The sequence below is a fragment of the Macaca thibetana genome, chromosome 2 (assembly GCF_024542745.1).
Source record: "Macaca thibetana thibetana isolate TM-01 chromosome 2, ASM2454274v1, whole genome shotgun sequence".
Classification (NCBI taxonomy): Eukaryota; Metazoa; Chordata; class Mammalia; order Primates; family Cercopithecidae; genus Macaca; species Macaca thibetana.
Window position 1 is genome coordinate 41,898,345 of NC_065579.1, and position 12,508 is coordinate 41,910,852.

Sequence of the window (12,508 nt, forward strand, 5' to 3'; positions counted from 1 at the left end):
GAGAGAAAATTACCTCCAACAATTCTATACCAGTTAAATGGTCGAATATGTTTTAGGGTAGAACAATGGCACTTTCAGATATTCAAAGTCACAAAACAATTTATCTCCCATTAACAACCCTTTTCTCAGGAAACTGCTGAAGGGCGTGCTCTCCCAAAATGAGGGAGCAAAGCAGGAAAGGAGACAGGCGTATAAGAAACAATGGATCCAACAGGACAGAAGCAAAGGAAGCCCCAACATGATAGTGAAGGGAAATGCATGATGAGAGCAGGAAAACCCGTGCAGTCTGAAGGAGACTAAGCAAACTGAAAGGAGATCTTCGGGAACTCTGGAGAACCAGCAAAGTCCAGGTAGAACTAATCACAGGTACACAGAAAATTAAGCAAAGGGGGAAAAGAGACAATTATAGACTCCAGGGAAAACAAACAATTGCAGGAAAGGAAAGCTAGATAATATGCTACATGGTTAACCTGTGCGCAGTGATTGCACAGCCATAATAATGTAAACGTTTGAGTAATGATCAATCAAAATTAGAACTGTTCTGAGAGATGAAGGATAGGAAAGTGGCGTGTATGTGGTAGACGCAGGGGAATGAAAGAAGGCGAAATCCTCATCTTCTACAGAGGGGGAAGTCACAAGAAATGCCTAAAGCTAAGAAATGAAGAAACTGCTATACTGCATGAAGATGCAGAAATAAATACCAAAAGAATTAGATAAAATAAAGTACCTCTAGGGAGCAGGAAGCAAAAAGGAGGGAGGGCTGCTTTTTTCTTAAACTTTGCAAAACTTATTTTATGCTTTGCACATATGTGATTTTGCTTAAAAAACACTACATAAGAAAAAGTCAGGTCATGGTACATTTTATATTATATGTATTTTAATCACAATTTTTTTAAAAAGCAGATGGGGTAAAGAGAAAAATGTAGTGTAGAATTGAAAATATCAGGAGACTGGAAAAGAGGCACAGAAGAGGAAGACTGGTATGTTCTTCCATTTGTTTGTGTCCTCTTTTATTTCACTGAGCAGTGGTTTGTAGTTCTCCTTGAAGAGGTCCTTTACATCCCTTGTAAGTTGGATTCCTAGGTATTTTATTCTCTTTGAAGCAATTGTGAATGGAAGTTCATTCATGATTCAGCTCTCTGTTTGTCTGTTACTGGTGTATAAGAATGCTTGTGATTTTTGCACATTAATTTTGTATCCTGAGACTTTGCTGAAGTTGCTTATCAGCTTAAGGAGATTTTGGGCTGAGACAATGGGGTTTTCTAAATATACAATCATGTCATCTGCAAAGAGGGACAATTTGACTTCTTCTTTTCCTAACTGAATACCCTAATCAATATCGTGAAAATGGCCATACTGCCCAAGGTAATTTATAGATTCAATGCCATCCCCATCAAGCTACCAATGACTTTCTTCACAGAATTGGAAAAAACTGCTTTAAAGTTCATATGGAACCAAAAAAGAGCCCGCATCTCCAAGACAATCCTAAGTCAAAAGAACAAAGCTGGAGGCATCATGCTACCTGACTTCAAACTATACTACAAGGCTACAGTAAGCAAAACAGCATGGTACTGGTACCAAAACAGAGATATAGACCAATGGAACAGAACAGAGTCCTCAGAAATAATACCACACATCTACAGCCATCTGATCTTTGACAAACCTGAGAGAAACAAGAAATGGGGAAAGGATTCCCTATTTAATAAATGGTGCTGGGAAAATTGGCTAGCCATAAGTAGAAAGCTGAAACTGGATCCTTTCCTTACTCCTTATACGAAAATTAATTCAAGATGGATTAGAGACTTAAATGTTAGACCTAATACCATAAAAACCCTAGAGGAAAACCTAGGTAGTACCATTCAGGACATAGGCATGGGCAAAGACTTCATGTCTAAAACACCAAAAGCAACGGCAGCAAAAGCCAAAATTGACAAATGGGATCTAATTAAACTAAAGAGCTTCTGCACAGCAGAAGAAACTACCATCAGAGTGAACAGGCAACCTACAGAATGGGAGAAAATTTTTGCAATCTACTCATCTGACAAAGGGCTAATATCCAGAACCTACAAAGAACTCAAACAAATTTACAAGAAAAAAACAAACAACCCCATCAAAAAGTGGGCAAAGGATATGAACAGACATTTCTCAAAAGAAGACATTCATACAGCCAACAGACACATGAAAAAATGCTCATCATCACTGGCCATCAGAGAAATGCAAATCAAAACCACAATGAGATACCATCTCACACCAGTTAGAATGGCGATCATTAAAAAGTCAGGAAACAACAGGTGCTGGAGAGGATGTGGAGAAATAGGAACACTTTTACACTGTTGGTGGGACTGTAAACTAGTTCAACCATTATGGAAAACAGTATGGCAATTCCTCAAGGATCTAGAACTAGATGTACCATATGACCCAGCCATCCCATTACTGGGTATATACCCAAAGGATTATAAATCATGCTGCTATAAAGACACATGCACACATCTGTTTACTGCGGCACTATTCACAATAGCAAAGACTTGGAATCAACCCAAATGTCCATCAGTGACAGACTGGATTAAGAAAATGTGGCACATATACACCATGGAATACTATGCAGCCATCAAAAAGGATGAGTTTGTGTCCTTTGTAGGGACATGGATGCAGCTGGAAACCATCATTATTAGCAAACTATCACAAGAACAGAAAACCAAACACCGCATGTTCTCACTCATAGGTGGGAACTGAACAATGAGATCACCTGGACTCGGGAAGGGGAACATCACACACCGGGGCCTCTCATGGGGAGGGGGGAAGGGGGAGGGGGGAGGGATTGCATTGGGAGTTATACCTGATGTAAATGACGAGTTGATGGGTGCTCATGAGTTGATGGGTGCAGCACACCAACATGGCACAAGTATACATAGGTAACAAACCTGCACGTTATGCACATGTACCCTAGAACTTAAAGTATAATAATAATAATAATAATAATAAAAAGAGAAAGACTGATAAATCACCTCTAACATTTAAAGGGGGCACTGAGAAAGCAGAAGGAAGCGTGTAAGAAGGGTGCATCATATGCTGTAACAAGTGCCTTAAACTCACAGGAGAAATTCTATTGCCACAGAAATCAGTTGGCAATTAAGAAATAAAGTTTTTCAATCCATACTAATTTGCTTTCAAATTGCTAGTTTTAAAAAACAAAAAGAAAACACAAAACAAAACCTCTTACCTGTTTTTCCAAAAAGTGTGCAACTCTGGTCCTCTGTTCTTTTGGAATGGTAGGAAGGACCTTATCAGCCATGCTAAAGTCCCTCCGCATGACGGCTGTCTGGTATTCCAGGACTGAAACCAGCAGGGAATAGCTAACGATGTTCAATTCTTTATCCCCTAGATAAAGCCTGTTGTCTTTAGGAATGTAGCCTAGGAGATACATCGTCCTATAAAAGACACAGAAACCAAGTTAGAAATTCAAATCTGCAATTACACAAACACACGCCCCGCCAACCTGCCTCTTGCTCAAAACCTTCCCGTCTGATTGATACATTTTTGGTTAACAATAGGCAACCTACTAAAACTATACCACTGAAAAATCAGCCTATCAAGCCAACAACAGATTTTGCTAAAATTTAGGACAAATGCGAAATGATACGCAGGTACCTGTCCAAGTGGGCAATGGTGACTATTTCTCCTCCAACATAATAATTTAATCTGTTGACAGAACTTGTGTAAATGAAGCAATCGCCTACCCAAAGCCCCGTTTTCACAATTTCCTGAATCTCACCAAGAACCTGCAGAAAGAAAATAAAGACTATTACTTTATCCAACATCAGAAATCTCTCAATAAAAAGCTGAATATATTTGAGGGTGATATGGTAGAATAAGGAGTGCAAAGTAAAATCCTTCCTATTTCCAGAAAGAAAAATTTTCCTTGGAATTTTTTTTGAGATGGAGTCTCTGTTAACCAGGCTAGAGTACAGTGGTGTAACCTCTGCTCACTGCCAACCTCCGCCTCCCGGATTCAAGTGATTCTCCTGCCTCAGCCTCCCAAGTAGCTGGGATTACAGGTGCCTGCCACCATGCCTGGCTAATTTTTATGTTTTTCGCAGAGACGGGGTTTCACCATGCCAAGTTAAGGTCAGGTCTTAAGCTCCTGACCTCAAGTGATCTGCCCACCTTGGCCTCCCAAAGTGCTGGGATTATAGGTGTGAGCCACTGCAACTGGCTGGAATTTCTTTCCTCATTTAAGAACAGATTCCTACTCAATATAACCCTTAGGCTCAAAACAGAAAAAAAAAAAAAAAGAACAGATTCCTAGATTAGTATTTGTAATGTGAAATCTCATTGTTGGGCCAAAACCATGATATAAAAGAACACTGATCTAAACTTAGACCCTTCATAACTTGAAAATGAAATATTAAGTATTTCACAAAATCTAGGATATTTGCATAATGAATGATTTGCCATTTGGGAGCTCATTTAAATCACTGACTAAATAGTCTTAGGACCAAAACGACTACAATTTCTTTACTGAAAGATATCAAAGTAAGTCTAAAGAATTCCTAAAATCAAAGCACAAATTTCTTTTAAACGTATTTTCCAAGTTTGATCTATGAGTCAAGATTTTAATTTTCACATTTCACCAGAAATCCTTAAATGCTGTCTCCTCAAACCTAATTTATAACGAAATGTTAAAATCAGTAAAGTCTGTTGTAAGAATATAAATCATTTAAATACAAAGCTAAAAGCGATGTGCTGATCCAATTACCTCAAAGGCATCTTCAATGCCATCTTCAGTAACTCCCTCATGTGTTTCCTGTGCAGCCAAGACTTTTTCTGACAGATACTTAAGGATAAAAAATGATTCCTCAGTAGCAATACAGACTAGCTCTCCAGAGTCAGACCAGAAAATCTGCAACACAACAAAATCATAGACAACTGATTTGGATTTCTGAGTGGATATGACAAACTGCACATACTTGATTTCTTACAACATTTATCTTCTTATATCAAGATAATAAGTATTCACTTAACAATTTTATGTGGCATTATTTGGGAGGGTGGCCAGGGCAGGGCTATGCTATTTAGCCTAGCAATAGAAAGTCCAAAGTGAGACAGGAAAGGAGAGCTGTCAGTAAACACTGAACGTGCTACATAGAGGACCAGTAGCCTGTTCCCTATTGCTCTAGAACAGTGTTTATCACTTTTTCTTTTTTTTTCATTTTCACCCACCCTCCCTAGAAGTCTTTCTGGACATTTTTCTAATCACCTCCCCCAATGAAATGTTAATACCACAGATATACATATATAATGCATACACATATGTATAGCTATGCTTTATTCATAAAGAGTAAGCCCCCCCAAGCCAATTTTTACACCCATTGAGAATGCACACTCTAGAACCAGACCCCAGAAAAGCTGGTTTGTTTCCACAGATAATCTCCTGATAGTGAAAACTGTCAAAGCAGCGGGCAGTTCTAAAGGTAAACACTTTGTCACTGGAGATGGTCACCTCAAGTTCAAGCAGCTATCATCAAAACATATGAAAAGGTTTTCTGAACTACGTGGAAGAAGGCATTTCCAAGTCAAGAATTCTCTGACTTCTTGTTGTCAAAGCATGCTTTTTTCCTCTGTCAAAATGGCACTGCCACTTACCTCCAATTGCTCAGAAAATCAGGATTGTCGTACCCTAATGAGGCCGTAGACAATGTGTATTTTAAAAAGTTATTTAAATTCTAAGTGCTGTTTTATATTTTAAATGGCTTTTGATAATGGAGAGGGACAGCAGGGTACAAGACACTTCTTGGCCTCAGGGACCCAGAACTCATCACAAAAATAAATATTCCAAAAACAACAACAGAGGGGAAACTCACATGTTTGGGCTGAATTTCAATTCTTCGTATGAGTTCTGTATTGTCCCAGTCATAGAAAGCTAAGCCATTTACAGATCTGACTCCCAATAAGAAGCCGCCATAGATACCTAAAGGGAACATAAAAAGAGTTTTGCTTAGGCATTTTGGAGCCATTGCAAAGAATTTAAAAATGTAATACGTAGACCACACTCACTTTCTGCTCCAAAATCTGGTTTAAATGATTTTTTTTCCTTAAAGTTCTTAAATATCTTTACAACACTGTTGCTCTCTCTTATTGCATACCTGGGAGAAAAAAGGGAAGGCAAACATAACATGTTATATACTACATCATAATTCCACCAAATGTTGGAAATATCTTCAAATATTTTTCAGTAATTATGCAAAAATATAAAATAAATATTTGAAGATTCTCTGATGTACGTTTTCCTAAGACATCAGAGAACTCCTTACAGTTGGACAAATGATGAAAGGGTTTTTTACTGTATATGACATGAATTACTAGGGCTTACAAACCACTTTAGTAAATAAAAATGACCCAAATGTCTGTAATAGGTGAATGCTTAAACAAATTATAGTATATTCATATAATGGAATAATACTCTGCAAATAAACCAATTACTGATCCAGGCAAGAATATGGATGAATCTCAAAAAACATTATACTGAACAAAAGATGCTAGACACAAGAGTACATACCATATAATTCCATTTATATGAAACTCTAAAGACAACTCTAATCTATATAGAGACAAGAGGCTCTCATCAGTATTTTCTTGGGCCTGGGGAATGGGTGGGTAGGGGGTGTGGACAGACTGTTAATGGAGACAAGGGGATTTTGTGGGGATGATAGAAATGTTCTATAATTTGATTGTGTTACTGGTTACAGATTACATACGTTTGCCCAAATCTACTGACAAGAACAATAGTCCTCCCTTATCCACGGGGGATACGTTCTAAGCCCCAGTGGATGCCTGAAACCTCAGATAGTACTGAATCCTATATACACTATGTTTTTTCCTAAATGTAAGGTGGATAGCATATACAATGTGGATAGATATGCTAGGCAAGGGGATGATTCACATCCCAGGTGGCATGGCTCAAGATTCCATCATGCAACTCAGAACACTGGGCAATTTAAAACTTATGAGTTGTTTATTTCTGGACTTTTCCACTTAATATTTTTGGAACACAGTTGACTGTGGGTAACTAAAACTGCAGGAAGGGAAACCACAGATGGGGGGACTGCTGTACAACTAAATGATACATTCTGTCTTCTGTAAATCATACCTCAATAAAGGTGATTTAAATAATAAAAACTGTGACAAATGGCTCATTAGTCAGCAATGATCAGCAACAACAGATTATATTCAGGCCTCTGCCTTGAAAAAAGTGGCTGTGGCTATCACTGGATATTTGAGATTGTGTGAGGAAGTGATATGATGAGGGCTTTGCTCAGGACAGGAAAGATGCTGAGCAAGGCCTTGGCTGGATAAAGCTGAAAAAAGGGAACTATCAAAATAGAGGAAGAGGTATGCTGAGAGAGGGCAATTCATCAACTATAATTTTGCCTAAGATAACACAGTACCTTTGAATACACAGAACTATATGTATATAAGTGTATTTAGGAAATTTATGAAAAGATCAGAACAATTCCATCCCTCTCAATAAATCTTACTGTTGTCAACATTTTAAAAAATGTATCTTCTTATGCAGTGCTGAGCTTAAGTTACCCCACTATTGGGGGCAAGATGCAACATAAAATGTGAGGCAAACAAAACTAAAAAAAACTGTGAAGATGTAATTCACTTGTGTGGTCTGAAAACACTAAACCCCTAATGTTTATTACATGCATTAAACAGGAATGAAAAAGGAACCAGAGCCAATGACTAGTAAAAAAGTCAGAGTTAAATGATCTTTCCTGCTTTTAATGAGAACATTTTATGAACATTCTGAATTCAGACAGAAATTTGTTAAGAATGGGCAGCGGGTACTATCACAGAAAATAAGTTTTAAAAAAGATTTCATAAATTTTTCATCAAAATGATCAAATCACAACATCATCCCCAAGTAGCTCACAAAGGCCAGTAGCACCAGGACACTACATCATAGGGAGGGCACGCCAAGGCCTGCCAAAGCAGACATGAGGGTCTACTGTGCCTTAAGCCCATAAAGCACCAGGTCCTGCCATGGGCTCCACCAAAGAAATGGGTGCTGGGTCCCCAGTTAAATGGGATTATTTTATCAGTTTGAGTGAGCCAGCTCAACACAGAACAAAGAAAGGACAAAGACAGCTCACGCTATACAGTTGCCTCTGACTCTAACGGACAGCTCTGGTGAGAACTGTTTTTTAACACGGAGAAGCGCAGCCCACATCAAGCCTTGAGAGTCCTCAAGCAGCACACAACACATCTGCAATCACGGCAAGCTGGCTATCACGCAGCCAAAACTTACTCTGAAGAATCGTGGGCCCATGCAAACTCCTGAGCAGATCCAAAGCTCTTGTTTCTCAATGCCATTGCTGTGTAGATGATATACTCCCCATCACCACACACCACCACAAACCTAGAAATCACAGAAGCCAGGGAGGGAAGTACAAAGGACCAAAGACATGTAGAAGTTAAGAAACAATAATTCTTGTTATGGTAAAAGAATTCTAATAACAAATGTTAAAAAAATTCTAGCCAACAAATTAAAAAGGAAATTATGAATATAGCATTACTGCTGAAATGTTATTGGAATGGCCTTCTCATAAAGGCAACTGGAGACAGGAAGGTGAGAATGGCTGGAGATGCAAAGGAGGAGGATTCCAATTATTCAACCAGTATTTGTTGAGCACCAAGATGCATAGCACTTTGCTCATGACATTTATACCACAGGAAGGCACTGTATTATTACAAAGACTATCTTCATTTTAAAGCTGATCACTCAAATGAATAAAAATATCTCACTCCAGTTTTTAAAGACTGTTAATCAAAATACAGAGGATATTTTAACATTTAAATACTGAGAAAAAGAGAATGCTGCATAGTCAACTAAAATTTTCCCAATGGACATAAAACAACTATCTTTAAAGTTATTTATAACACTTTAAAGGCTGGTATCAAAAGACTGGCAAAGGCAAAACTTGTGGCCAAGAATGTTCTATGATATTAAGGGAAATGCGCATAATGCATTCTTAACCTTCATAAGACAATTACGTTACAAATAATTATGGATACCATTTATTGAACTAGGTAGCATACTTGGTTTATATCTTTTGTCTTTTTCAATATTCAGCATAACATTATAAGATGCCCAGACCTGCTGTAAAATATTTTTAAAGCTCCACAGATTTAGACTTCACTGTGCTAGAAACTCCTCTCTCACAAGATGTTTGGTGACTTATAAATCTTAAGGGAGAAATTAAACTGACAGTTCAAATTACAAATAAGAAACAGAATTATTACCAATCCCAAAACTTTTTCAAAAGATATCTCAGAGTCAAGTTTTCTTCTTAAGAGCAGTGAGTCAGCAAGCATTTAGAGAGGGTACCTCCTAAGTCTCAGCATAAGACATACTCCTTGCCCTCAAAGGAGCACATAAGAACACAAACTCAATGCATGTGAAATAACAGTAAACAGTACTATTTAACTATTCAGAATTGTGTGGTATAGAACAAGGCCAGAGGGGAAACATGCTCCATCTTTTGTGCCAACTTTATCAAGTGGCATGGCTGCCTGCAGCTGTATTGAGGACTATGAGGCCAGAGCAAAAGCACACTGAGGAATGATTAGAGATGCCAACCAAGAGTAGACTGTGGATCTGCAAACCTGTTCTAACATACACAGAAGCTGAGAGACAAATTTTGATGATGGCTTACCGCCCATTAGGATTGTGCTGAATAGTCTGAGGGTATATTTCACAACTGCCCATATCCTTTACTGCCAGTGGCAATCTTTCTCCATCTTTAATTTCAGCATCTCCCATTGCTTTTAGGTTGGCCTGCTGGACTTCTGAATGCTTGGCCCAAATTATCTTTCCATTGGCATCCATGGACATGGCAGGTTCCTCCCGACCAAGCTGAAAGAAAGACAAATAACTTTCAACAATGAAAAGGAAAATAAATAAAACCACAACAAAATAGATTATTTTTTCACCTAACAGAGAGCTCCATTTCCTTTCTTCCACTTTAAATCTTCATTGCTTAATGTCTAGTGCTTAATGAAAGAAGTGCCAGTTTTACAAAACTGGTGACTTGGAAGATGACGGTACTAAAATACAAAGAAAATGGTTTTGCCTATGTCCACCTACTGAGAGGGATAGTATAATTACCTTAACAATGATGCTCCCTTCATCATAGCCCAAAGCGACATTGTTTGACCCTCTTAGACTGGCCACGCACCATACTCTCTCCATTCCATAATTCAGTGTGCTCTCAAGCCGGTAGGTGCTTGAATGCCAAATACGTACTGTTCCTAAAAAGAACAATGTAAATATTCCCTTTTGATACAAACATCCGATGATAAACTGTCAGGTGAAAGAGAGCCATAGAAGTCTTTCTATTAAAATAGATAACACTTCGTGGCAGCTTAATGACCAATTTTTTGATCTACTGTCTTTAAATGATTTTTAAAAGCAACATAAACATAACAGATAACGCGTAAGAAACAAAAACTAAGAATTATGATTTTAAACATGAAATAATAACAGGATTTCCTGGGTAGAGTGTTTCCTCTGTGCCAGATGCTATCTATGCATGATTTCTTCTCACTATAATCCTATGAAGCAGATATATGTGTTTCCATTTCATAATCTGCCCAAACCACACATTCATAACATAACAGAGCCTGATTTTGAATCCAGGTTTGTTTGACTCCAAAGCACATGCTTTTTCAGTTTTTCTTCAGGACATCTGATGGTCCTCTTAAGTGACAGAATCAAAATACATGAGAATAATGATGATGATGATGATGATGATGATGATGAAACTAATGCCCCTTTACTCTTTTATAGCTTAAGTCTGGTACTTTACTAAAAATATCAAAATCCTTGGAAACCTCCAATTATAATGCAGAGACATTACTTGCTTTAAATGCCCACTAAGTAGTAGTTACCAGCACAGGAATAAACATACCCTTCTAACTTACCATCTTCTGAACCTGTGATAATGATTGGCAACTCAGGATGAAAGCTGGCACAAGACACATTTTGGGCATGTCCTTCCAGTGTCTGTACACATGTTTTATTCTGTAATTAAGACATAGAAAACATTTTTTATTAGTGAAAAACATGTAACCAGCCCACCCTTAATTTTCTCAATGTACACATACATTATAAATGATAGTAGTCATGACAATCTAAATAATATCCAATACAGAAGTTTTTGAAATAGGATGATCTTGTTGTATATATGAATATTTTATCTAATTACTTTGTAAAATAAATGTAAATGTAACTATCATATTTAAAGAAGCGGAAAAAACCCAAGAAGGCTTTCGTATGAATATTATTTTCCCAAATTCTCGGGGTAATAGATTTACCCCTTAAAACCCACACTTACTATCACTGGCTAAGTAGACAGTACTGCTTTAGCCTTTAATATTTTTATTCTGGATTTAAGTACAAATGTGAAAATGTTTCAAGGTGAAACAGACTTTCTAGGCCTCATGTTATTAATTGCTTATAGGAACTTTTGATGTAGAAAACAAAAATATCTAAATATAAGAAAATCTTAGAGATAGGAAGCATGTTAACAAGAGTTCATAACTAGGTTTACAAGAGTACTATTTGGCAAAATGGTATTTGTTGATCTGCTAGCTGACAAAAATGAATAGAAGTCTATCAATGAAGATTATGGAGGATAATTCAACATTAAAATGTTAAAATTTCTAAATGCAATTACAAAATGAAATATGAACATGTTGGTATTTTATTTTTAAAATCTTGATATGTATGCATTGTTTTCATTTTTATGGAGACTTCTGGGAACACAGTTTAGGTGCAAATACTGATACCTTAAGTTATTATGCTGGGAACAGATTTCAACAACTCAAGTCTTAACTGTCCTATAAGAAATAGTAAGAAACATATCTAACATATGGAAGTAAGGTTATGAAAAGCTGTACCTGATAATCCCATATTTTAACAAGACGGTCATCTGCACCTGAAATGAGGTATGGTTTGTCCCCACCACTGTAGTAATCAATACAATTCACGCCCTTCTCATGTCCTTCCAAAGTGAAGTTTGGTGACGAAGAGCCCAACTGCCATACCTGCAGAGAGAAACAGCATCTGCCAGTCAATATGGGGCCTTGCTTTTCAAAAGGCAAATCTACCACATTTCTGACACAATATGTAAAATGCCAAAGCCCAGGAGAGAAGAGCTATGAAATTTTATTTTTTATACTGTTTGGTTTTTGTTATTTCTCATTTTACTTGAATTCTCAGGAGCCAAAATCACTATGGCGTTCTTTAAAAGAAGTGCCAATTTTCAGGCTTTATCTCTAGAGATTATAATTCAGTCAATCCACAGTGAAGCCCAGGAATCTAGATGTTTAAGACTTTGAAAAACACCACTTTAAGGGTATGAAATTATTTTATTATAGATTTAATATACAGCTCATGAAAGTGGATTTAGTAAGATATATTAAAAGTGGCTAGGTGTGGTGG

At 37.3% G+C, this 12,508-nt stretch overlaps 1 protein-coding gene across 1 annotated transcript in view; it reads right to left on the reverse strand.

Annotated features, from left to right (window-relative positions):
• COPB2 (COPI coat complex subunit beta 2) overlaps positions 1–12,508 on the reverse strand; it is a 33,973-nt gene that overhangs the window by 7,411 nt on the left and 14,054 nt on the right. The window contains exons 6-15 of the mRNA XM_050779689.1: positions 11,965–12,111; positions 10,987–11,086; positions 10,172–10,314; positions 9,720–9,919; positions 8,312–8,422; positions 6,055–6,143; positions 5,862–5,968; positions 4,757–4,900; positions 3,649–3,779; positions 3,221–3,428 (exon numbers count right to left, since the gene is read on the reverse strand). Of these exons, the coding sequence (XP_050635646.1) occupies positions 3,221–3,428; positions 3,649–3,779; positions 4,757–4,900; positions 5,862–5,968; positions 6,055–6,143; positions 8,312–8,422; positions 9,720–9,919; positions 10,172–10,314; positions 10,987–11,086; positions 11,965–12,111 (1,380 nt within the window). The remainder of the gene's footprint in view (positions 1–3,220; positions 3,429–3,648; positions 3,780–4,756; positions 4,901–5,861; positions 5,969–6,054; positions 6,144–8,311; positions 8,423–9,719; positions 9,920–10,171; positions 10,315–10,986; positions 11,087–11,964; positions 12,112–12,508) is intronic.